Source organism: Hirundo rustica, chromosome 23, assembly GCF_015227805.2.
Source record: "Hirundo rustica isolate bHirRus1 chromosome 23, bHirRus1.pri.v3, whole genome shotgun sequence".
In the NCBI taxonomy this organism is placed as follows: domain Eukaryota; kingdom Metazoa; phylum Chordata; class Aves; order Passeriformes; family Hirundinidae; genus Hirundo; species Hirundo rustica.
In genome coordinates, this window is record NC_053472.1 from 5,743,864 (window position 1) to 5,769,322 (window position 25,459).

The 25,459-nt window shown below is 54.4% G+C and overlaps 1 protein-coding gene across 11 annotated transcripts in view; it reads left to right on the top strand.

Annotated features, from left to right (window-relative positions):
• The window catches only part of NCAM1 (neural cell adhesion molecule 1), an 87,037-nt gene that overhangs the window by 33,800 nt on the left and 27,778 nt on the right, over nt 1-25,459 (top strand). For 7 of the 11 annotated variants that reach the window (XM_040084942.1, XM_040084944.1, XM_058423366.1 and 4 more), the window contains exons 2-14: nt 8,348-8,422; nt 8,589-8,807; nt 9,901-10,044; nt 10,752-10,889; nt 11,250-11,367; nt 12,010-12,179; nt 12,951-13,093; nt 17,073-17,102; nt 21,475-21,625; nt 22,596-22,780; nt 23,132-23,228; nt 23,800-23,970; nt 24,606-24,737. In XM_040084942.1, the coding sequence (XP_039940876.1) occupies nt 8,348-8,422; nt 8,589-8,807; nt 9,901-10,044; nt 10,752-10,889; nt 11,250-11,367; nt 12,010-12,179; nt 12,951-13,093; nt 17,073-17,102; nt 21,475-21,625; nt 22,596-22,780; nt 23,132-23,228; nt 23,800-23,970; nt 24,606-24,737 (1,773 nt within the window). The remainder of the gene's footprint in view (nt 1-8,347; nt 8,423-8,588; nt 8,808-9,900; nt 10,045-10,751; nt 10,890-11,249; nt 11,368-12,009; nt 12,180-12,950; nt 13,094-17,072; nt 17,103-21,474; nt 21,626-22,595; nt 22,781-23,131; nt 23,229-23,799; nt 23,971-24,605; nt 24,738-25,459) is intronic. The other 4 variants (XM_058423365.1, XM_040084949.1, XM_040084955.1 and 1 more) reach the window with 1 other exon arrangement.

Sequence of the window (25,459 nt, forward strand, 5' to 3'; positions counted from 1 at the left end):
AATTTCAAGCTTTTTCTGTCAGCGGTTGGATCAAACTGTTCTGGCATCTCCCTCCTGTGAGGAGAAGTTCTGGAGGAGACAGAAAAGAATTGGAATTGCAGCAGAGTGCAAAGCTGGGAGAAAAGCAAAGTGCTGGATTGACGTGTGTGGCTCGCCCAGGCTGGTCGTGCTTGCCCGGGATTGCAGATTCGTGCTTGCATTTTGGTCGTTCCTCTTGGTGGAGTCGCAGTGGTTTTAGCACAGATTAAAAGCCTTTATGGCTTTAATACCGGCGGCCTCTTGGTCGTGGCAGTGATGAGCCGTGGCTTGGGCTGTGCTCTCTGGATTTACAGCCTGCACCCGTTATTTCCCTCCTGGAGGGTTCCTTCTGATGGGGTGTTCTCTGTGTGCAGCATAAATTAAACATGCTGAGCACGTGGGGCCTGAGGCCACTGCTCTGACTTCAGTCAGACCCAGAGAGGCCAGAGCACTGAGGAGATGGGAATCAGAATGTGGCACTAAAGGAATAAAGGAACCAGCTCTGAGCCCTATTTGTGCCCCGTGTGTTCGGATCTGTGGGGAGATGATGAATCTCTGTGTGTGCCTCCTTTATTTTATTGGGGTTTTTGCAGGGTTCATTTCAAAAGCAGTGTCACATCAAGCACCCAGCAGCAGCAGGAGTCTGCTTCCTTTTTCCTCAATTTTCCCTCTATCCTGTGCTTTGCTCATAAGGAGAGGTGTGAAAATCCAGTTGTGTTTGGAGTTCACTGGAGGATCTCTTTTGGTGCTTACATGGAGTAAATTCTTGCAGGTCCTGGAGTAAATTCTTGCAAGTAGGAGTGAGTTATTTGTGTCTTGCTTGTACAGACTAGGAGAGGTTCAGAGCTGAACTCCTGACAGTTTTTTTAGATTTTGGGGCACAAATGCTCAGCTGAAACGTTCTTTGTCTGCCTTGCATAACTTATGAGTTGCAGTGATTAAATTTCTCGTGTTTGCCGGGCTGAATTCTCCCTGGGTTTCCAGGAGACTTCCCACAGGAGCGTGGATGAAGCCTTTTCTCGGCTCCTGGCAATCTGGGGAGTGTTTATCCTGTCAGTCACAGCTGATGCTTAGGCCCTTTGGATACCCTGCCTGGGTTCGGATTCTTTTTGTTTCTTCCTCGGCATCACCTATTTTTGAGCTTCTGGAGCTGTAAATGACGTCTAAATTTGGGGTTGTGTAAACTCTTCCTGTTCTGTGCGTTGGGGTGGCTGGATGAGGGGGGGCTCTGATTTATTGCCTTTACCTTGGCTTTGTGCTGCCAGCCAGAGAGTTGAAAGAGTGCTGAGCAGCAGAGAGCAGTAAGCAAGCTCGGTTCTCCCTTGCCTGGAGGGATTTTTGCTTCCTATGCTTGCTGAGCAAATAGGGCAGTGTATTAGCACGTTATTCTTCCCAGGCTTTTGCCTTCTGTTTTCAGGATAATAATGTTTCAGTTTTTATTCCATGGATGCTGTTAATGATTCTGATGGTCCTGGTGATGTTCTGGAGGTTCTCTCAGCGTGGGGCTTGCGGAAGGTCTTGCACTTAACACACACTCGAAAATTTGCCCACAAATTCCAGTGGTGTTTCCAGAGGCACTGATGTTTTTAGCAAGTCGCCAAATTCCCAGGAACATCTTCGTGGTTTGCCCTGTGACAGGGCTTTGGCCGTGGGCTAAGGTGGTTTTGCTCATCAGCACTGAAGGCTTGTCTAAATACCAATAAAAATGATAAATACTGGCGCATGCTCCTGTTCTTCCGCCTCCCCGTGCCTTCTGCTCTCCCCATGTGGCTTTGTTTAGTGCAGCCTCCCCATGTTTTTTAATGTCAATTAATTTATTAATGAACTTCCTTCTTCACCTCAGCATGTCAAGGAAGAATGAGGCTGTTTAATCGTAGTGTAAGGCAGCGTTGGTAATTCCTGTTTCTCACGGAGGAGCCAGGCTGAGCCTGTGATTTTCAGCTCAGTCTAAACTATCCAGTGATACTCAGCTACCACAGAATTCCCAGGTCCCACCAGCTATGAAAGATTAATGGGGACATTAAATAAACTATTGATTTCTGACACTTTGCACTTGGCAGAAGACGGCTCCAGATACGAATTTAAACTACTAAAATCTCCAGCAGTCTCTCCAAAGCACTTTGGAGAGCCACAATTCACGAGAGGCCGTAACTCTCTGCAATGCAGGTGGAATATTTGATGTTTTATTCCCAGTATCCCATGGTTGGGTGGGATATTGGGAATAAATCCTTCCCAGGAGGAGAAGCTGTGGCTTCCCCTGGAGGTGTCCAAGGCCAGGTTGCACAGGGCTTGGAGCAGCCTGGGATAGTGGAAGGTGGAGCTGGATGAGCTTTAGAAGTCCCTTTTAGGTGCAGAACACCTCAAAACCACAGCCTGGGTGCCTTGGAGGTGGGTCCTCCATCTCCGACCAGAAACTTCCACCTGCTGCTCGAGCAGTGAGACCAAAATCCACTTCTGTGCGTTTACACCTCATGGTGCTTCAGCAGCAGCAGCTGAGAGCGCCAGGGCTTGGCTTCTGCGTGGTCTGACCTCTTTGGGAGCAGAGAAAAGAGATAAAATCTGCATTCCGTGTTTTCTCTCCTCTCCCTTTTAGCTGAAATAGAAGAGAGAGGTTTGTTCTCCTCCTGAGAATTCCAGCAGGAAGCTGTGATAGGCAAAGGGAGGAATTGTTCTGCGGTGTGGGATGGGATGAATGTGCTGGAACATGGGATGTGCCTTCCTGGAGCGAACCTGCGGTGAATGCTCCACTGGAGTTGACAATTCCTGTGCAGAAAATACGGAATTTCGGGCTTTGCAGCTGGTTCGGCTTTAACCACTGCTGAAAACAGCTCCCTGCAGCTCCCTGCCCGACAAATGCCGGAATTCTGTGCTCCCCTGAAGGATGCAGTTTGTGCTGCTCAGCACACCGCCAGGACAAACCAGCTGCTGCAAGATTAGCCCTGAATCCTGAGCTTTTACAAATCCTGGTTTTCTCGTCTTCTCCGGGTTCTTCCCACAACGCAGCGTCGCCCACCCAGGTTTCTGTCTCAGCAGAAGATTGTAACTTGCTTGGTTTTTAATTAAAATTGTCCATACTCTGATTTAATGGCTCCATAAAGAATCCTGACTTACCCTGCCTCAGGTAAATGAAAATATTTGCTGTGGTAAATAGGGCTATTAGTTTTATGATCCATAGCAATAAAAAGCTTTTATCAACAATGTCATCAAAAGAGGCATAAAATTGCGTTCCATGTAAAAATACCGAGATGTCCGGGAAGTTTTACTGTGATTCATAAATTTCTGTAGGAAAAGGTGTTCATAGCATCGTTTTTTGGTGCGCCTCGTGGTCATTTAAAAATTAAAAGCGCCTGTGAGCAGATCTTGTACGTGGAAAGGATGGGGTCACAGCGTGGCCGTAATTGGGATTATTCCCTTTTCCCAGCACGGATTCCCCGCGTCAGCCCGGCCATGTCACTTTGTTCAGAAGCAGAATAACTCCGGCTGAAAGGAAGCAGAGGAGAGACCTCTCTGAATTCCCTGCCTGCGTTTTCGTGCTGCCACAGCAGCCCGCGGTTCCAGCCGGTTGGCCACGCGCGTCTTTCCCTGGAAATGTGACCTGCGAGGGGGCAGAGATGGACGGGCGCGGGTGGATTTTGGCTGGCAGAGCCCCCCTGTCCCTTGGAGGGTGTGTTGGGCGAGACCCAGAGGGCAGAGGGGTTCCTCGCTGCCCGGGCTGTGCTGTTTCACGGAACGATTGGAACCGTGTTCTCTCGGGAATCTGCTTTCCTTCCAGCAGTGACCCTGCCGCCGCCGCCCCGCATCCCCCGGCTGCTGCTGGAAACGGGGATTTTCGTGCCCTGCGGCGGGCAGAGCAGGCTGGAGGGTGGCTGGGGGCAGAGCTGTGCCCAGCACCGGAGCTCGCCCGGCTCCGGGATGCCGAGCCCTTCCCCGGAGCCCCGCGGGGTTGGAATTGGGGCTGGGACGGCGCAGGGCAGGGGATGCTCCCTCTGGCGCATCCGGGAGCAGGGTGAGGAGCATCCCTGCGTCCAGCTGGGCTTTGCTGGCTTTATTTCGGGCCGTCCCTGCCCTGGAGGTGGCTCTGGGCCGTGCGGAGCCGCCGCTCCCTGCCCGCCTGATATTCCCCAAAGGAGCCGGCAATCCCCTCCTCCAAGCCCTGGCAGATTTAGGGAGTGGTTGCCATGGAGACGGGGGAGGAATTGGATCTGCAGCCCAGCTGGGATCAATCCCAGCTGCTGCCTCCTCCTCCTGAGCAGTCAGCGTATTTTTAATAAAGTGACCGTGTACAGGAGCCTTGTCTTTGTCTTGTTAAGCCTTTGTTGTGTATTAAATCCTCAGGGCTTTCACCGTAATCTGCTTCTCTCACAAGCTTTACAAATCCCGCCCTTACTCCACGAGCTGTGCCCATTAGATCCAGGAGATATTTCTTTCCCGATGGTTTTTATTTCTGGAATCGAGTTTAATTGGTGGATCGTTGCTGGAAATGAACGAAATTAAAGGTACAGCCTGTGAGAATGGAACCAAGGGTTCAGTCACAGCTGAATTCATCCACGCCGGGCTTTGTTCTCCCGGATATTTTTGATTTCTTTTTTGATTTGGGGTTTTCACTCACGTGTTGTGGTGGTGTGTGGTTACCTGCGTTGGCTGTGGCAGGAGCGCAGGGATTCCTGAGACACCCTCCGAGGCGAATCCCTCCCAAATTCCCTGCTGGGCTCAGAGTGAGGGGTGCCTGACAGGAGGAGCCCTTAGAAGTGAGTTCAGCCCTCGGCGGGACAGGGAGGTGACCCAGGAGCTGCAGCGAGGGCACATCCCTGGGGATCCCAGCCCGGGGTGACCCCAGTGCTGCTCTGAGCTGCGGCCAAGAGGATTTGGGTGCGTCTTTACTTCCAGGGCTCAAAGTGGGACCTCTCAGGTCACTGGGGAAGTGCTGGGGGCTGTAAGGGAGCAGGGGATTTGTAGGGAGGGGAGGATGGGAAGGGATGAGCTCCCATCTATCTGAGGGGATAGAACCCCACGGTGAATCCAGAACTGAGTGTATTTATTGTTCAAAAACATTCCTTCTGTGTGAGCCCTCATATTCCTGCTTCCGGTGTGTCACCCCTGGAATTTGGGCAGCCGCAGACCCAGCAGTCAGCAGTTTCCCCACTCTGCTGTGCTGCACGTTGTTCACCGCCCAGGTACAGCCTCCTGCCTTCTCCTCGGCCTCAGCCCAGCCGGGACACACACTGCCTCCCGTCACCGAAACCACGCCTTCATTTGAGCTCATTTCTTTTGTTGAGATGCAAAACTAATTATATTGAACTACAGATGAACAGGAAGTTGGATTAGCAAATTTGTTGGGTTTTTTTTTGTGTGTGTGTGTTTTTGTTGTTTTTTTTTTTTTTTAATCAATGGGGAATTATTCAGCATCTTTTGGGGGGCTGGGGAACTTTATAGCCAGATAAAAGATATGGGGGAGGGCAGAGCTATAAAAAGTGTTATTGTGTGATTATGAAGAGGCCTTTTAATGCAGTTATTATGTGATGCTAAAAAGGCCTTTATTGCTTGAAGTTGGAAGCAGAATACAAATGGGCTCGCAGTGTCTATTAAATGAAGAGTGGAAAAAATAGTCCCCATTTCCCTGGGCTGCAAAGCAAAAATAACGATTAAACAGCGATTAAAATCGGCAGCGCTGGCTTTGTTAGCGTGATCACAGGCTGGGCGAGGAAGCTGAGGAGCGCGGAGCGATTGTTTGTGGGGTCCCGGGCACAGCCCATTGTTCTGGGGACCTGTTTGTCCAGGTGACAATGGCAGCACACCCCGAGCCCTCCCCGGTGTGAGATAAGGACAGGTGAGCTGCAAGGGACTCGTTCCGAGGGATGCTTGCTTCTCCCGCAGCCGAATTCCAGAAGTTACCTGCAGTTTCTGTGGCTGGAGCTGCTGGACAAACACAGCTGGGCTCTTCTGTCCCTCCTTTCATCTCCAGGGATCTGTAGGACAAAGCCTCAGAAGTGTTTGCAAACCAGGGCTGGGGCAGCCCCACAGCCTGTCCAAAATCCTCCAAAGAACCACCAGGAGAAGCCGGGAAAAAAAAAAAAAAAAAAAAAAAAAGCCAGGTAGAATTTTGCTCCTCAGCATGTCCGGCAGAACGGAAATGTTGGGATTTCTCGGTTTTGTGTCTGTAATAACTCCCCTGGGTGTGTTTGTGCCCAGGTGAGCGCTGGGAGCTCCCAATCCCGATGGAAAAAGGAGGGAATTGTCTCTTGGGATCAGCCTCAGGGCACCTGAGCGTCCTGTTCCTGGGCTGAACGTGCTGCAGGCCGCTGTGGAGAGTGTTTGTTTGTCCTGGGGGTCACAGTTCCTGTCTGGTGGCAGTTCCTGGGTTTGGAAATTGCCTTTCTGGAGTCAGGAACCATCCCAGGAGGTTCCCCCTGTGCCTCCTTCACGCTGGGAAGGGGCTGTGCTGATGTTCAGTGAAGGAATTGCTGCCCCTCTGCACAACCTTTGCAGAAGTGCTGTTCCTTACTCCACTAATGATGGGTTTAATGGTGGCTTCGCAGCTGGGGGAGCAGAGGGAGCACTGACTGAACGAGGCAGAACCAGGGATGTCCTTCTTCCTCTCCTTTCTGAAAGATCTGTCTTCCCAGGGGTGGTTTCCAGGTTTCATTCTCTTGGAAATCCACCCAGCACAGAAGGAGCTGAGCCCTTGGAAAAAATACGAAAAGAAACAGGAAAATCTGAGAGCTGGGTGTTGCTGCCTGGGCTCAGATCTCCTGCCTGGCCCTTCTGCCTGTATTTCCAGCGAGATATTCCCTGGCTGTGTGGTTTCCTGCTGTTGTGTGCAGCTGATGTGGCACAGAAGCTGTGAGGAGTAGCCCAGAGGCTGAATTCCGGGTGATGGAGAGGTCAGTGCTTTCCACGGAGCCTTTGGATGCGCCAGAAACCACCTGAGGATGGAATGGGAGGCATTAACAACCCGTCCTGTGCCCTCCCAGCAGGCAGCAGCTCTCAGGGCTGCATTTACAGAGGAGGGAATTGGGGCTGGGTTTGAGATCCCAGCCAGCTCCAGCCATCCCAGCGCCGAGCAGGAGGCAGGCTGAGGGCTGCTCCCAAAGCCTTTTCGTGGCCGGGTGTTCCAAGCTCCTTCCCATTCCTCAGGAGGTCCAGGGGTGCTGTAGTGCCCCTTTCTGGGATCCCTGCAGGACACACAGCCCTCCCTCCGTGTGACCCTGGCCAGGGCTGGGGCACTCAGCGCTCCCAGGCTCTGCTTCCAGCTGAGTCGTGCCTGCATTTGGGGTTTTGGGGCTGCATCCCGGTGTTTTGGGCTGGAATGGCAGCGTTTATCAGGACAGCCCGCTGAGCTCCAGGGAGGAGAACCAGGCAGGTGCAGGGACCTTGCTGGGATTATCCCAGCTCCGATTATTGCTTCCAGTCTTCTCCTGGAGGGAAGCGCTGTGTCAGGGTGGTTGTTGGCCTGAGGAATGTGCTCGGAAAATCCTGATATTCCCGTGCTTTCCTAATGAGGGCAGGCAGTGCTCCTTCAGCTGTGGGAGCTCCACGCTTAGTGCCTCGCCCCCCATCCATATGTTTCCCCAGCACTTTCAGGAATGTTGCCATTGGCACACGTGGCCGGGTTTTCATTTCTGAAGCAGTGCTTGTTTCTCCTAACCCCAGGTGTGCTTGGCAGCTGAAGTAATGCCTCTGTGGTCTGGAGGTAAAATTAGCTGCTCTGGGAGAGAGATTTTCGGATTTTCGTGCGCTACATGAAAACACAGAGGGTGTTTTCCAAAGAAAACCTATTTTGGCGTCCTCAAATTCAACTTGACCCGGGCTTGTTAGGCCACAGATCTGCCGTGGAATTAAGCTATAGCTGGAGGAGAGCCAGAATCCAATTACATTTTCTGCCTAATGGCTCATAATTTATGCAATGAAGAAGGAGGCAGGGATGTTGGTGGGGGAAAAGGGCACTGGGCCTGGGAGGGGCTGCTGGTAAATGGGAATGGGGAGGGCAGGGGTGCTGTCCTTCCTCTGGTGTCTGAAACCTTCCTCTGGTGTCTGAAACCTTCTGGTGTTTGAAACCTTCTTCTGGTGTTTGAAACCTTCCTCTGGTGTTTGAAACCTTCTTCTGGTGTTTAAAACCCTCCTCTCTTGTTTAAGACTTTCTTCTCTTGTTTGAAACCTTCCTCTGGTGTTTAAAACCCTCCTCTGGTGTTTAAAACCAGCGATTCAGGTCAGAAAACAGGTGTCACCCTGCACCGTGTGTTGAATCGGGGATCTGTGGGGATTGCGAGGATGGCAGAGCTGTTCTGCTGGAGACGCAGCCCTGGTCTAACCGTGCTCCTTCCCTTCCCAGCCGCGCTCCAAGTGGACATCGTTCCAAGCCAGGGGGAGATCAGCGTTGGAGAGTCCAAGTTCTTCTTATGCCAAGGTGCGTGGTGGCTGAGGTTTCCGTAGCTCGGAGCGGAACTCACCCCGCTGAGCGGATGCTCGCCGCTGTGGGCTCCGCCGGAGCCCGTGAGCAGCGGGTCGAATTTGGGGTTCGCGTTCCCGGGGCGCTCAGAGCCGCCTCACCGTGCCCCCTTCTCCCCCCGCAGTGGCAGGGGAGGCCAAGTTCAAGGACATCTCGTGGTTCTCCCCGAACGGGGAGCGGCTGACCCCGAACCAGCAGCGCATCTCGGTGGTGCGCAACGATGACTTCTCCTCCACCCTCACCATCTACAACGCCAACATCGACGACGCCGGCATCTACAAGTGCGTGGTCAGCAGCCTGGAGGAGGGGGACTCCGAGGCCACCGTCAACGTCAAGATCTTCCGTAAGGCAGCGGCTCCCGGGCATTTTCCTGGCGCGTTTGTGGGGCAGGATTAGGGAGGGACATGTTTTACCTTCCCAGGGACGGGTCGGAAGGGGAAGGAGGAGGGTGAAAGGAAGGGGGGTGTTAAGATGCAGCTTTCTCGGCGTGGGGGGGAATCAGGATGAATTGGGTGGTCAGGGCATCTCCAGCACGTCCATGACTGAAATCCTTCTGACAGGCAGCAGAGCAAGGGCTGGAAGGAAAAGATTCTGGTGCTTCTGGCAGGGGAGGCAGGAGAGGAGGTGCTGTGGGTGACACACAGCTCGAGTGTGGGGTGGAGAGTCCCAAATGCCCCGAGGGTGCTGTGGGTGACACACAGCTCGAGTGTGGGGTGAAGAGTCCCAAATATCCCGAGGGTGCTGTGGGTGACACACAGCTCGAGTGTGGGGTGAGGAGGGGCCCATGTGCCCCGAGGGTGCTGTGGGTGACACACAGCTCGAGTGTGGGGTGAAGAGAGGCCCACGTGCCCCGAGGGTGCTGTGGGTGACACACAGCTCGAGTGTGGGGTGGAGAGTCCCACGTGCCCCGAGGGTGCTGTGGGTGACACACAGCTCGAGTGTGGGGTGGAGAGTCCCACGTGCCCCGAGGGTGCTGTGGGTGACACACAGCTCGAGTGTGGGGTGAAGAGAGGCCCACGTGCCCCGAGGGTGCTGTGGGTGACACACAGCTCGAGTGTGGGGTGGAGAGTCCCACGTGCCCCGAGGGTGCCGTGGGTGACACACAGCTCGAGTGTGGGGTGAGGAGGGGCCCACGTGCCCCGGGGCTTTGCGGTGAGCCTTCAGCTGCTCCAGCAGAGCCCTGCCAGCCGCTCCTCCCTGCCTGCTGGGAGGCTGGGCAGTGCCAGCTCACATCTTGCTGGCATTATTCAGAGAGGTAATTCGGAGTGGCTGGAAGTGGGGCTGCTGTGGGCAGTACATTCACCTCTATCCTCCCCCGGGAACAGGAGATCTCTGGGGATTTGGGGGTTTCTCTGCTCCCCTCAGGCTGGAGGTGGGAGCACAGCTCCGGGTGTGCTGAGACAGCTGCAGTGACCGTCTCCTTTCCTTGTTTCCAGAAAAGCTGATGTTCAAGAACGCTCCCACCCCTCAGGAATTCAAGGAAGGGGACGACGCTGTGATCGTGTGTGACGTGGTCAGCTCGCTGCCCCCCACCATCATCTGGAAGCACAAAGGCAGGGATGTCATCCTAAAAAAGGATGGTAAGGGCTTGGTTCTTGTCCATTGCGGGGTCAGATGTCCATCTCCCTCCCGCACAGAAAGCTGGTGGTCACAGGGGACGGGAGAAGCAGTTTGTGCCTGACATGAGGCCATGGGGTGTGAATTCAGTTATCCCAGGTGCTGTGGTTTGCCAGTGACAGGGCAGTCACGTTCCCACTGAAACATCCATCAGGCTTTGGCACCAGAATCGGCCAAGGGCTGCTGGAAAAAAAATACAGATCAAAAAAGTGCCATCAGACAGAAAAGCTGGAAGTTGTGACAGCCTCCAGCCTTTAAGAGGAAAAGGGGCTGAAGGCTCCTTGCGAGAACTTTTCCCTTTCTTCCCAAATGCTCCAGACTGCCACGGTCAGAGGGGCTGGCAGAGGCCCTGACTCCGGCTGAGCAGCTTTCCCACAGCTGGCACACAGGGAGTGAGGCTGGAGCTCTTGGGCTGGAGGGATCAGTCCCAAACTGCCCCATGTGATGCAATGTGAACGTGTCAGTGAGAACATTCATCTCTCCATCTCCCTGAGCACAGCACCAGAGCCGTGGGCTGCTCTCCACGGATGTTTCTGCCTTGGCAGAAGCAGTTCCAGCTACAGCAGCATCTCCGTTTCACGGTGGGGAGGGAGATTTTGTCCCAGCAAGCCCAGAAGGGGCGAGGAGAGGAGAAGCTGGAGCGAGCTCCCCTTCCTCTTGTCCTTTGCAGTGCGGTTCATCGTCCTGTCCAACAACTACCTGCAGATCCGGGGCATCAAGAAGACGGATGAGGGCACCTACAGGTGTGAGGGGAGGATCCTGGCCCGTGGGGAGATCAACTTCAAAGACATCCAGGTCATCGTCAACGGTGAGGGGCTGGGGGCCCCGAGCAGCACCTCGCCCCAGGCTGCCTCACGCCCGCTCCATCCTCCTCCTCTGCTGTGCCCAGTAAAAGTGCCCATGGAATGCAGTGAGGGTTTGCCAGGAAAACTCGGGCGTTTTACAGGATAAAAACACGCTGAGAAACCTGGAGCTTAGAGTGAGGAGCTGAGCTCGGTGGCTTCGGCCACAGCACTGAGGTGTTTTTGCGTCTCCCCACCCACTGCCCTCTCTCCCCTGTGCTGATGCCGTTGCTCGTGCCTCAGACTCGTGCATGAAGCCGTGCAGGTGACGGTGGCGGGGTTTGGGGCCGTCCCTGTGGCTCACACCTTCTGTCCCTCTCTCGCAGTGCCTCCCTCGGTGCGTGCCAGGCAGAGCTCCGTGAACGCCACGGCCAACCTCAGCCAGTCCGTCACGCTGGCCTGTGACGCCGACGGCTTTCCCGAGCCCACCGTCACCTGGACCAAGTAAGGGGCTGTGTGCTCTGTCCTGCTGGGCTCGGCGTGCTGCCCCCAGGCCTGGAAAGCCAGGAATGCTCTCGTGGCGTGGGGTGGTTTTTCTCATGGGAATGATGGGGCTGAAGTCACCTTCTGCTGTGGGTTAGGCAGGGAGCACAGAGCCCACCCAGCGAGGAGAATCTGAGGGTAAAAATCCTCTTGGCTGAGATAAGAACGGTTTAATAAAGCAAAGCAAAGCAGGGAATTCCCTCAGTGCTCCCCAGGTCAGCTGTGTCCCCTCCCGGCTTCCTGCATTTCTCTGTCAGGCAGTGATTGCCACTCCAGGGACACTGTTCTTGGAATTCTGTAGCCTTTGGTGAGGGTTAGGAGCACACATCGAAAGCTGATGGCAGCTTGGAGCGGTGCCTTGGTGGCAGGAAGCCGCCTTTGGTGGGGTGACAGCTCCACGGTGTGCCGGGAGGTGAGAGGTTCAGCTGCCAAGAGCCCTGGGGCAGGAAAGGTTGGGAATTGGTCTGAAGCGGAGCTCTGGAGCCCGTGGGGAGAGGAGAAGGTGCTGGTCCCTCTCAGCACGAGGAGCTGCGGTGTAACGACTGCATGAACCAGCCTTGGGTCGCTCCTGCCGCCACAGCCCCGTGTGCTTTGTGCCCCCAGGGATGGAGAACCCGTGGAGGAGGTGGAGGACGAGGACAAATACAGCTTCAACTACGATGGCTCCGAGCTGGTCATCCACAGGGTGGACAAGAGCGACGAGGCCGAGTACATCTGCATCGCTGAGAACAAGGCTGGCGAGGCCGACGCCACCATCCACCTCAAAGTCTTTGGTAACAGCCCCTGGCAGCCCCTGGCAGCCCAGCTGCGTGTTGGTGACCCCGGGGTGTGACCTGGGGCGACGCTTTGCTTCCCAAAGAGACCCCATTGGGAGGTTTCCTCCCAAATTTCCCCTAAAGCAGCACAGGGAGCCTGCTTATCCCGGTTAATGCCTGCTGGGGCTGATCCCCAGCCGCTGCTCTGCCCGTGCACCTCTGCCGTGGTGTGAGCACGGCAGCAAAACGCAGGCAGGGCTGGTGGGACCAGACCCACAGGCTGCTGGAAATGTCCTCCAGGCTGAATCCTGAGCCGCCAGAGCTGCTCTTAAAAGGGCTTTAGCACTCGAGTGGGGCTTGCTGCAGCCTGGACAGGGAGGTGTGAGTGAGCCCAGGCTTGCAGGAGTGAATCAGGAGCTCTGGTGCCTCCCAGGAACCTGGGAGTGCTCAGGAGTACGGAATTCTCCCTGCCCTGTGTGCAGCCACCCGACAAAGCTGCTCAGCAGAGGGCTGATTCGGGGCAGGGGGAGCGGGCAGGGAGGTGGAGGAGGAGCTGGCAGTCCTGGGGGCTGAGCATTTGTTCTCTCTGAAATGGGTCCTCGGCTGTGAGAATGAGCAGAAGAGGTTTCCCAGGTCTTTACTTGTGCCAGGAGGTGCCCTCTGCTGTCACTCTGCTCCTTGCCCAGCTGGCAGTAAATCGTCACAGCTCTCGCCGGGGCTGCCTGTTCCAAACCCTGCTTCACCCCGAGCCCCACCTGAGCGAAGGTTCCTCTTTCTTCCCCTCCTCAGCCAAACCCAAAATCACCTACGTGGAGAACAAGACAGCCATGGAGCTGGAGGATCAGATCACGCTGACCTGCGAGGCCTCAGGGGACCCCATCCCCTCCATCACCTGGAGAACCTCCACGCGGAACATCAGCAACGAGGAGAAGGTACAAACCTCCCCAAAGCCCCCGGGGGTTCTGGGGCCAGCACAGCTGCTCCCTGCCCGGCCCCGGCCTGGAATTGCATGCGGGTTGCACGTGCAGCTCCTGCTGCTGCCCCTGCACGGCTCACAGCCGCCCCTGGAGCTGTGCCACGGGCCCCTTCTGCGAGGAGCCGCCTGGGCTTAGAGCAGCCGGGGACGCCTTGGGTCACTCACCGGGGTGAACTCAACTGGAGAGACCCCAGCCCTCTTCAGAGGAGCTCCTGCAGTTGCAGGAAGTTTGTGGGAGGTGGGAGCGAGCCCCCTGATCCCAGAGGTGTGCGGGTGGCAGGTGAGGGCTGCTCCCTCTTCTCCAGGATGCAGTGGATCCGAAATGAGCCTGTTCATTCCTCCTCCGTGCTGTCCTCTGCCGCTGCACATCCCTCAAGCACAAAAGCCCCGGCTGCCTTTTGTGCTCACCTGTTCTGTTGATCCCATCGATACCATTTTGTTCTTAAAAGGCAAAAATAATTAGCAGTTTGGTTTTTTATTTTCTTCCTGAGAAAGAGTGCTGGTGTTGTTATTGGCGACAGCTCCTTTAATTAGACGGGGTGAGGATGTGCTGCTGTACTGGAGATGTTTCATAAGTGATCAGGAGGCAGAATTTGGAGCCTAGACAGAAGTAGGAGTGAGGAGTTGTTGCTAATTAATAATCTCCTAATAACGGGATGCTTCAGGGCTCAGCTGCCTTGGCCACGCCAGAGGTTCTGGCTCAGTGTGGAGGCAGCAGGTGACACTCTGAAAGTCTTGGAGCAACAGAGGTGTCCACTGTCACTTGTCCCCACAGCTGCCATCCTGCGCTGCAGCTCCTAAATGAGCTTTTTTAATTGCCCCCATGACGTCAGCCCCTCCCCACGTTGTGCATGTGTAACTTTATTAATCAGGGTGCCAAAGTTTTCCAGCTTCAGTCCTTTCTTAGCATCTTTTGGGTCCCAGGGCTGCTGTGAATCCCTGCAATGTTCAGGGAGAGGTTTCCAGTGCCTGCAGAAGCTGCAGCCTGGCTGGGGGACCCTGTTTGGGCAGGATTTGAGGTTGTTTATTCATGGCTTGGTCTCTGTGAGGAGAGCTCTGGGAGGTGCCAAGGGCTCCAGTGCTGCTGGCTCTGGAGTTTGGATCACAGCCGTGGGCAGAGCTTGGGCAGGGAGGAGAAAATAAAACCTAAATCAGGTGGTAGAAGAGCCCCCCGTCCTGCAGCCCAGTTAAACCATCAAGGGCTCCCTGGCAAAACTGCTAACTGATTTTTGCCGATTTTTGAGACTCTGCTTGATGCTCTCAGGCTGGTGATCAATAGCGAGGGAAATGTTCACACCCTGACACTTGCAGGTGGGGGAACTGCCAAGGTTTGAGGTCCTGCCGTGTGCTCATGAGCTGCTTCAAACCTTCAGGGCAAACATTCTTTTATCATACCCCATGCACTTCCTAGGCTGGATTATTGTGTGTGTGTGTGTGTGCATCTTGTTCTGCTTTGTCTTGTACTTCTCCCATTCTCTCTCTTGTGCTCTGAGCTGAGGTGAACGTTTCAGACGTCCAGAAAATCCTGGGGTCAGAATAGCTCTATAAATACTCTACTACAGGTTCTATTGGAATATTTAATTCTATTAAATATTCTATTAAATATTTAATTCTATTAAATATTCCGTTACAAATGTGTTTGTTCTGTTTGTTCTCCACTTTCTTTCTCTGGGACAGCACAGGGAATTGGATGGTCTTTGATGCAGGACAGACAATGCTCTTTAGAGAATTCTCAGGCCTATTTTTGAATATTTCTATTATCCAGGTACTTGGATGCTTCTCTCTGGCTTTGTGTTGTTTGCTCTTGCAGTCGTCCCTCAGTGTAGATTTTTAGAGGTGTAGAGATGCCTTAACTCCCGTAACATTCTGGAAAACCTACCCAAACCCCCAAAGAAGAAGGAATTTTGAGTTCAGCTGTGTCTCCTGGCAGATTGTGGGGTGTCCCAGTGTCTGGGTGCTCAGCCACCCTTCCAAGGAGCAGTTGTGGGGACATCCCTGGGTCTGTCACCCAGCAGAGGAGCTCAGCCTGTGGGGATGGGAGGGAAGCGCTCTGCAGGTCCCTGATCCTTTATCCAGAGCTGGATCTCCTCTCCCAGCCAGTCACCATTCCCCGGAGGGCAGAAAACAAAGGGAGCATCTTCTCACCCAAGGAGTCGAAGAACAGAGGAGGGGACCAGCCCTGACTCCTCCCTCCTGCATCCCACACGCAGTTTAACCTGTGTGCTGCCACTGGGCCTTTCCCCAGGGCTGCCCCACTCCGCTCCCTGTTCCTCAAGCAGCAAAATGCAGATTTCTGCAGGGACCCGAGCTGCTTGGCTGAATTACAGGTGTCTGTCACTGCTGTGACAGGTGAATCCCATCCCTGCACCGTGCTGTCCCTAGAAGCAGCCCGGGCCATCCCTGCTCTCGTTTCCTGGGATGCTGTCCCTAGAAGCAGCCCAGGCCATCCCTGCTCTCGTTTCCTGGGATGCTGTCCCTAGAAGCAGCCCAGGCCATCCCTGCTCTTGTTTCCTGGGATGCTGTCCCTGCCCAGCAGCCTCTCTCAGCTCTGTGTTGTCGGCAGCCGAAGCAAATGGGGGAGTTTTTAATAATTCAGGGATCTGAAGGTGCACGAGGCTTTGGGTTCCCCTCTCACCTGCTCTGTCTCTGCCTTGCCGAGGAGGAGAGTCAGGAATTCTGTGCGATGGGAAGTGTGGCTCTGCCTCTCCCCAAAGCCTCCCGAGGGCGGAGGAGCAGCAAACTGAGGGTTTGGGAATGGGCGTTTTTCCTTCTTCATCTCCCTTCTGGCTGGCACCAAGGGATGAAGAGTGTCCCCCTGTGCTGACAGCGCAGGGAGCAGCGAGCAGCAGGGGCAGGGCACTCCCGGGAGAGGTCCCTGCACATAAAGAGGGATTATTCTGGATTATTGGGCTGCCTGCTGGGCTCTCAAGCACCCCGTGCACAGTGTCCCAGCCCCTGCAGGGGTTTGGTGAGCTCCGCCTCAGGCTCGCAGTCACCAAGCACCGCTTGCTTTCAGCAGAGGCGCTGTCAGCCGAGGCTGTGTGTCCCATCTGTCGGTATTCCGGTCTCCCAGTGTTCCCCGGCAGCCCCGTGCTGGCTGGGCTCTGTTTTCGGTTCTCATTCCCCGAGCCTCCGTCTCCATCCCCGCCACTCGTGTGTGCTGTGACGTCCCCACGGTGTCCCCGTGCCTCGCCGCCGGTGATGCCATCCTGGCTCTCATCTTGGTGATTTTTGACTCCCGAGCTGAAGGGGATCCGCTGAAATGACAGAGACCTGGAGACACCTGAAATATAAATTACAGGGGGGGAAATGGAAGGCAGCGACTTGGCTCCCTGTGAAGCACAGGGGACGTGGCCCATGCTGCTGGTGGCTTTCTCTGAGTGGGAAATATTTGCTTTAATGCAAGGTTTGGGCACGTTTCACTGCTGTGGGGCTGCCCCCCTGAGCACTGGGAGCTCTGGGGCTGCTCCTGGCACAGCCTGCATGGAACCAGGGCTCCAAATGCATGATGAGCACACTAATCACCGTTAATCAATCGTTGTGGGGTGGCAGACAGACCAGGGGCAGAGCACCAGGTCTGTACTCAGTGGGCAGAGCCACTTCCCGAGCGCCAGGTGTGTGGGAAAGGTGAGATGTGACCAGGGAAACAGTCACTGATACGTAATAAATCAGTCTGGAGGTGCCATCAGCCGTTGTTCAATTTAAATATCAATTTAGAGGCTGTGAAATGCGGAATGCCAGCCTGAATTGCTGGGCAAGGGAAGCTGTGATCCCCCCCCCCACAGGAGCTGCACAGCTCGGAGCCTGCATGTGCACACAGCTCCATGTGCTGCAAACGCTGGTACCTGAAAGCAACCTTTGATAAACTTTTATTGCTTTTTTTTTTTTTTTTTTTCTCTGTTGTTCTCGTTGTGTTCTATATCTGTTCTCTCCAGGCTTCGTGGACCCGGCCCGAGAAACAAGAGGTATAAGATTACCAGACCTTTAGCAAACTTCTTAGGTTGTTGGTTTTTCGGTTTCTCTTCTAAGCGTCACAGATTAACAAATCTCTAGTGCAGTAACCGACTAAACGAGCATTAGTCTGACCCACTTAAATACCAACACCTAAAAGAAGCAGCTTCTAGAGGTAGAAATTGCTTGGCGTGTAGTGATGCATTTTTTTTGGATGAGCAAAGTAGCTGTGTTGGGAGTGAGGAACTCTGCTTGTCACTTAAAAATTAAAGAGAAGGCGATTAAAAGCAAATGCAAAAACGCTGTTTTCACCAATTTTTTATTTTTTTCTGTGCTGTCAGTGTGAATCATCCTCTCTTTCAGAGAGGGGAGAATTAACACCAAACCTGTATTTTGGGAAAGTAATTTTTTCCCCAAGGAAGCCTCCTCTGCTCCAGCCAACTCACCTATTTGCTCATGGCACTCCTTCAGTTTGACCTTCTCTGTAAAGGACAACTGCATCATGTTCCATTTCCAAGCCAATGCAGAGAAACCTTTCACGAGGGCGCATTTCTCCAGAAAATGCTCAAAAGAATTGCTCAATTATTTTTATTTGTCTTTGATCTGCAAGGGTCAGCGAGGGGGAGGTGGGATAATGCCGTGGCTGGGGTCGGTGCGAATGGGGTTTGATTTTATTCCACATTCAGTGCTGTACTATAATAATAATAATAATAATAATAATAATAATAATAGTAGTAATAATAATGCAGCTGATTTGTAGCACTCTTGCTTCAAAATAGACCAGAAGGAAAGTTCCCAAGCAAATAGCAGGGGTCAGGTGGAGAACAAAACGAGCCGTCGGAACTGGCTGACCGGGATTTGTGTTTTTAGGATCAACTTTGTGGAGGCTCTGACTTTTTTAGATTATTTTTTAAGCCGTCTTAAATCCCAGAGACCGGACAAAGGGAAGCTGTAACTTGAGCACCGCCCACGGCTGTGTTCCCTGGGGGGCTGAGAAGATCCTGCCCGTTCCTCCTGCAGAATAATCTGTTGGATTGCGGCAGGTGGAGGCATCAGATGCTCAGAGCAGTTTGCATTGAAGAATTTGGAATTTGGAGGAGTTGCATCTCTCCAGGACTGACAGGAATTCCTGTCACAGCTGTCCCCTCCCTGCCCCCAGTGCTCTCTCTGTGCTCTCTCTCTCCAGCTTTTGATTAATATGAGCACTAATACTATTAAGTTTGCTGTCTCTAAATTTCTTACTCTCTCTGTGTCTTAAAATACCCCAGCGGGGTGCAGGAGCTCTCTCTAAAATTGCTTTTAAATTGCTTTGAAGTCGCCTGGGGGCTTTTAGCAGTGGATTCCTGCAGCGGGATGAAGGTCAGGGAATGTTTGGCATTAAGTATTTCAGTTTCACTAAAGGAATTTCGGGTGAGGAGGTGAAGTCAGGCCTGGCAGCATCTCTGGGTGCCCTCAGTCACGCCCCAAACTGGTGATGCCCCTCTGGTAACTGGGAATGGGTGCAGCCTCAGGAATATTTCAGGCTGCAGTTAGATACAAATATCAAAGCACTGCACAGAGCGAGGAGAGACCCCTCATCTTCCTCCAGTGGGATTCCTGCCCGGGGTCAGGATTTTCGGGGGATTTGTGAGGATGTGGGCAGTGGGCAAGGAGGAGGCAGCACTGTGCAGAATTCTTCCTGGATGCTTGTTTGGGAAAGGCCTGAAAGCTCCAGAAGGTGCAGGGAAGGGGGATAAATGCATTTTGTTTGTCTCTGCTCTCCTCCTTTGGCCCTCAGCTGCTGAGCTCTTGCCCAGCTGCGATCACAGTGGCTGTGCCCCAGGGCACGGCCAGAATTTGGGGGAAAACACCTGCAGTGGTGGGATAAATTGCAAAGATTGGCAATATAGGGAACATGCTGCTCTGTTGTGAGGAGTGATTCGCTGCCCGTGCCCCTGAGCTGCTCTCCCCAGCACTAGGAATCATTCTGTTAGCCCAGATCCTTGCAGTCAGGGAGATTTGAGTAAAAAGGTTACAGATGTCAACATCTGGCTCCCAAATTCCTGCCTGTCCTGCCTCCAACAGCCAGAGCACCTGAGGGGCTGCAGCAGGGAGACAGAAAACTCGTGATGTGCTTTCTTGGGTGGGCGTTCTCCTCCTCCTTAGAGTGCTTTTCCGGCTCTCTCTTTTTCTTCCCTTACGCCTTTCTGCATTAAAAACCAGATCTTCGTCTTCAGAATCAGTTGCACCGCTCAGGAAATCCTGAGCTCCATGGTGTCGGATCTTGAGGAAGCGGGGAGAAAGGCAGGAGACGTTTGGGTGTCGAACTGTCTTTTCCAGAACCTCCTGCGCTGATCCCACACTGCTGTTTTGTCCCTTCCGCTCCTCTGCCGAGGTCACAGAGACAAGTACTGGGAATATTCCCCCAGACCTGCAGCCCCTGGATCCTGCTGGAAGTGAGCTGGGGTTTGGAGGGAAATGAAAGCCAGAAGGAGAGCGGTGCAGGCAGCCAGGGGAGTGAGGTAAAAGCAGATTTTGGCTGTGTGATACCGCAGCAGTTTCACGTGAGGCTCTAGGAGATGATGCCCACAGCCCCACGTGTCTGTGGAATAACCGCTCCCAGCAGGAGAGGGATGGATTGTAGCTCATGGCACTGGGATTGCAGCAGGGAAGAAGAGAGGAGAAAAACACATGTAGTTGTTGATGTGGCATCTAAGGATACCACTGCTGTGCATTTGGAATTGGCCTGGCGCCCATGAACCGATACCGGCACTAACTGAGGCGACAAAAGACATTTATTGGTAGAAACTTCGGCAGTCCCAAAGCTCAGCGCAGAGAGAGGCTCCGGGCCCAGAGCTCTGACACCTGAGATACCAGAGATGCTTTTTGTGCACTTGGCTGTTGGAAATCCTCAGGGTTTTACTCATTTATCAGCACTTGTCCCGTACCTCCCAAGGAAACAGATGCTCCTGGAGAGTGGCGGGATGCAGCAGCAGGCACAGCCCCGAGGCTGCCAGATTCACTCCCTGGTGTTTGTGCTGAAAATCAGCAACGAGAGGAGGGACTTGGTGCTTTGGAGCTTCCAGGCTGAGGCAGGAGCAGCAGCAGGGAGAGAGGAGCCCGTGGTTTTGTGCTCTCATGGATCAGGGGAGCTTTGGTGACAAACTGGAGAGGAAAGCTGTGCGGGCTGGGGTGGCTGGGCGGGTGCAGTCCCTTGGCAGTCCCCTTGGATTTTACATTCCTTCTTTCTCTCTGTCAGTGGCATCCCCGTGCTCTCTTGCATGTGGGGAATGGTTCTGGAATTTTCTTGAGGCAGGGCTGTCTCTGGAGGTTTTTTTGCCCTTTTCACTGCACCTTCCTCTCTTTGTGTGCCACGTTCAGGTGAAAGTTCTCAGCATCCTTTTTGCCTGATTCAGCTCTGAGCTCTGGATCTTCCTTACCCATTTCAGGGCACTGAGATAAACCCAGTATTGCTGGGAGGACAGGGGGGGCTGGATTCTCTGTCTGGAAGATGTTGGGGAGGTTTCCTTTGTTTCTTTTTTCCCTCTTTGCATGCTGACCAAACTTTTTAACCAGAGCTGGATCTGTGCAGTTCCCATTCTGGGGAGAAGCTTGACGTTGTTCTCAGACTTGCAGTATCTCATACTTCGGTCCTTTGATGTTTTCCCCTTCCCCTGAGTGCTCTGAGCCAGCAGTGGGCCCTGTGTGACACAGGGAACCTTCTGGAATTGCCTCTCGTGCTCTCACCTGGCCTCAGGTGAGGTGATGCCCCCAGTACTGCAGGGTTTGCGTGAGGTGGAGCTGGTGCCTGTGGGTTTGTTATCTCCTGTTAGGGCCGGGATTGATGCTCAGGAGTTTCATGTTTGGATTCAGATGTTTATTAATTCTTATCTCAGTCCCACAAACTGTGAGCTCCGCTAACAAGCGAAAAAATGGTGTCTCTAACTCTCTCCAAGGTCTTTAAGAACAAAGAGACCAATTAAGAAATGACACCTAGATTATTTTTACTTTTAACCCAATAACCAAACACCAGAGGTCCACAATGAGGACTCTTTCACCCAATCACAAAAAACCACCCAAACCCACAAAGAAGGAGGTGAAGAAGAAGAACTTAGCCAACACCTCCAAATCCTCCATCTTGCTTTACACACATTACTACATCCTGAAACCTTAAACTCTACCTTTTGCACCCTGTGCTATCACACACTCCTGTTCAAACCACACACCCACGACCCCAGCGCTGTCGCTCAATTTCGGGAGCCTGTTGAGGTCAGACGCAGTGTTCTCTCGGGGGTCAGTGCCAGTTAGCACAGAAAGCCCAAAATCCTCAGCTCCCAGCCTTCCAGCAGGCGCCATCCCCTCCGCCCTGGGGGCTCGGGGCTCTGACGGTGCTGTGCTCTGCTGCAGACGCTGGACGGGCGGATCGTGGTGCGCAGCCACGCGCGCGTGTCCTCGCTCACGCTCAAGGACATCCAGTACACGGACGCGGGCGAGTACGTGTGCACGGCCAGCAACACCATCGGCCAGGACTCGCAGGCCATGTACCTGGAGGTGCAGTGTAAGTGACCTCGGGGCTTTGGTTTGTGTGGAGGTGCAGTGTGAGTGGGTTGGGGCTCTGGATGGGGTTGGTTTGTGTGGAGGTGCAGTGTGAGTGATCTGGGGGGCTCTGGATGGGGTTGGTTTGTGTGGAGGTGCAGTGTGAGTGGGCTGGGGGTTTGGATGGGGTTGGTTTGTGTGGAGGTGCAGTGGGGGGCTTTGGATGGGGTTGGTTTACCTGGAGGTGCAGTGTGAGTGGGTTGGGGCTCTGGATGGGGTTGGTTTGTGTGGAGGTGCAGTGTGAGTGGGCTGGGGGGGTTTGGATGGGGTTGGTTTGTGTGGAGGTGCAGTGTGAGTGGGCTGGGGGGCTTTGGATGGGGTTGGTTTACCTGGAGGTGCAGTGTGAGTGGGTTGGGGCTCTGGATGGGGTTGGTTTGTGTGGAGGTGCAGTGTGAGTGGGCTGGGGGGGTTTGGATGGGGTTGGTTTGTGTGGAGGTGCAGTAGGGGGGTTTGGATGGGGCTGATTTATTCCCTGTTCCTCCCTGCATGTGAGGGTGAGGGTGTGGAAGCAGCCCAGGCTGATAGAAGTCTCCATCTGAGATGTTGCAGGCTGTTCCCTCTGCCTGTCTCCAGCTGGGATGCTCTTTGCACCTCACCACTGATCTGCTGCAGTCCCATTTGCTGGGAACCGAAATTCTCCCCCAGAACAACTTTCCTGGCATCGTTTCCCAGATCCATGCTGCCCTCTGCTCCTCCCAGGCTGCACAGCAGCGGCTGAGCACAGCGCAGGGGTGCACAGGAGCGGGGCTGAGCGGGTTTTCTCCTTGTGCCCTTCAGCAAAAGCCATTCCCCACCCCCCTGGGTGAGAGGACAGTTCCCATTTCCCGTGTTAGATTCCTGCATTAAGGTGGACTCCAGCCAAGGGATCCTTACAGCGAGGCTGCTTTGGGAGCTCGGCTGGCTCCGGTCACCTCCCCAAATGTGTCTTTCAGATGCCCCCAAGCTCCAGGGCCCCGTGGCCGTGTACACGTGGGAAGGAAACCAAGTGAACATCACCTGCGAGGTGTTTGCCTACCCCAGTGCTGTCATCTCCTGGTTCCGGGACGGGCAGCTCCTGCCCAGCTCCAACTACAGCAACATCAAGATCTACAATACCCCCTCAGCAAGTTACCTGGAGGTGAGGGGAGGCCGGGAGGGCTCGGTGCCATCAAATAACTGATGCTGGAGGAGTTCAGTCCTGTCCTCCTGGTAGAAATGAGGTTGGGCTGGTGTTTCTAGCATGTAAATTCTGAGGAGATCCGGTTGTGGAAGATGATCAGGAAGTGGAAGGTAAAGAAAATCAGGTAGCAGAAGACACAGCCCCTGCTTGCCTCTGCTTTTTGCCCACTGCAGTTCTCTCCCCCGTGGACAGCCCTGAGAGCACAAACACCTGGATTTTATTGAAGCTTCTCCCCAGCTAAATTCAGGGTGCCTTGGCAGAGTGGAAGGGGTTTTGTGACGGCAGCCTGAGCCTTCCTTCCCCCCACAGGTGACCCCGGACTCAGAGAATGACTTTGGGAACTACAACTGCACGGCCGTGAACCGCATCGGGCAGGAGTCCTCCGAGTTCATCCTGGTGCAGGCAGGTGAGCAGGGAGGGCAGGCGGTGCCAGCAGGGCACAGGGTGGCCCTGCTTCGCTGCTTCGCGCTGCTGGGGGAGCAGGGGAGCGGCTTGGAAGAGGCTGTTCCCGGATTTCCTGCTGGGCCGGAGCTGCTCGGCATCTCCGTTCCCTTGTGTCTCCTGGTTCTTTGCCGTGCTCCCAGAGCACTCTGGCAGCGCTGCGCTCTCTGGTCTGCGCACCCCAAACCGCTCTGGGAGCAGCTGGAATGCAGGATGTGAGCCCAGGGCTGTGCCAGCCCCTGCAGGGGCTCCGGGGCTGCCGCACTGCGCCTTTGGCAGTGGTGGGGACAAGGGACAGCGGGGACACGGTGGCATCCGGGACGCTTTTGCTGCACTGCCCTGGCTGTTTTCTTTTGGAGAAGGGACTGGGAGTCCCCAGCCTCTTAGAGAGGAGACAGAATGAAGATCAGTGCACTATGTAACACCTTGAAAAGCTGCCTGAACGCTCTGCGAGCCCCAGCCCTACCCTCGTCCTCGGCTGTACCAAGCTCCTTTCCCAGCTCCTGTGCCTCACTGCCGCTGTCCCTTGTCCCCAGACACGCCGTCCTCGCCCTCCATCGGCAGGGTGGAGCCCTACTCCAGCAGTGCCCAGGTGGAGTTCGACGAGCCCGAGGCCACGGGCGGGGTGCCCATCCTCAGGTACAAGGCGGAGTGGAGGGCCCTGGGCGAGGGCGACTGGCACTCCAGGCTCTACGATGCCAAGGAAGGTAGGAGCGACAAGAAAACCGCTTCCTTCCCCACCAGCACCGGGAAAAAAATCAGCTTTCCTGGAGGGAAAAGCCAGGGAGGGTGGAGGGTCCGGGCTGGAGGCCCCAGATAAGTTTTGAAATATTTGTTGTGAGTGACACCTGGAATTTTCAACTGGAAATGAGGGTTGGGGTGTGCTGAGAGCTCTGTCCGAGCCAGGTGAGGAGCCCTGTGCTTGGAATAATAGTTTTTCACTTGCTGCTTCCCAGAGGAGGCTTTTGAACCCTCATCTGTCACCCCTTGGTCCCCCTTGGAAGATAAACTCTGCTATTCCAGCAGCAAACCCGTCTTGTTGAAGTGATCCATAGCAGTGCTCGCTGCGTAAAATCCATCTTGCAGTCAAATAAAGCAAAAGGATTTTGATTTGGGGAGGGCTGTTAAAAGGAGGGTTCTACTCCAGAGCTGAATCTCCCACCACCAACCCCGTCTGGAGCTGAAATTCTTACTTTAGCTCCCCACTGGAGTGGCGTGATCCCAGCTAGAGCCAGGTTTATTTGTCCATTTTCTCCCCGTGTGAGGAAAACAGAAGTTTGTTTCTTTCTTTGAGTCCTGAGCTTTTCTTTGCCTTTTTTTTTCATTTTTTCTGCCCCCCCAGCCAACGTGGAGGGGACGGTGACCATCACGGGGCTGAAGCCCGAGACCACCTATGCGGTGAGGCTGTCAGCAGTCAACGGCAAGGGCGTGGGGGAGCTCAGCCCGCCCGCGGAGTTCAAGACACAGCCAGTTCGTAAGTACAGCCCAGCCTCCCTGTGCCCCTGGCACCTCTGCCGTGCATGGGTCTCACCTCTTCCCTCTCACACACCTCGCTGCACCCCCCGTTTTCTCCGTGGGTTTGGGCCGGAGTGGATTTTGTTGGCAATTCACGGTGTCCTTCGGAGAGAGGCGACGGGGGCGTTGTGCTGCTCGCGCCCGTGGGTGTTTGCACTTTAACCTTGGTGTTGCCAAAGAGAACGGGGATGCGTGAAGGAGAATTTCAATGAGGAAAAGCAGCTGAGAAGGGTTTTGGTCACAGGGAATGTGTTGTCACTGTCACAGGGCTGGTTTGTTTTCCAGCTTAAGGTGCTCAGCACGGGACTGGCCCTGGGTTGTGGAAGGTGAAGGGAGGGAGGGCTGCTCTGTTCTGCACATCCTGCTTTGAGATGCCCCTGCAGCTCTTGAGGATTCCATGGATTCCTCAGCCTCTTCTCTGCTCTGCCTGGGCCATTTCCACGTTCTGCTGTGGCCCAGCACTGTCCTCCTCCTGTTCCAGGAGAGAGTTAAATCCCAAGGAGCTCCTCGAGGTGGGAAGGAGAGAAGGAGGAAAGCACAAAAAAGCGCAGTGGGCAGGGGAGATGTGACCAAAGCAGGCAGGGCGAGGCGCTTCTCCCGTGGTGCCTTCCCTTCTCTTCCCTTCCCTTCCCTCCTGCGTTCAGCCCTGGGCTGCTGTTCCCATCCCTGCTGCAATTCTCT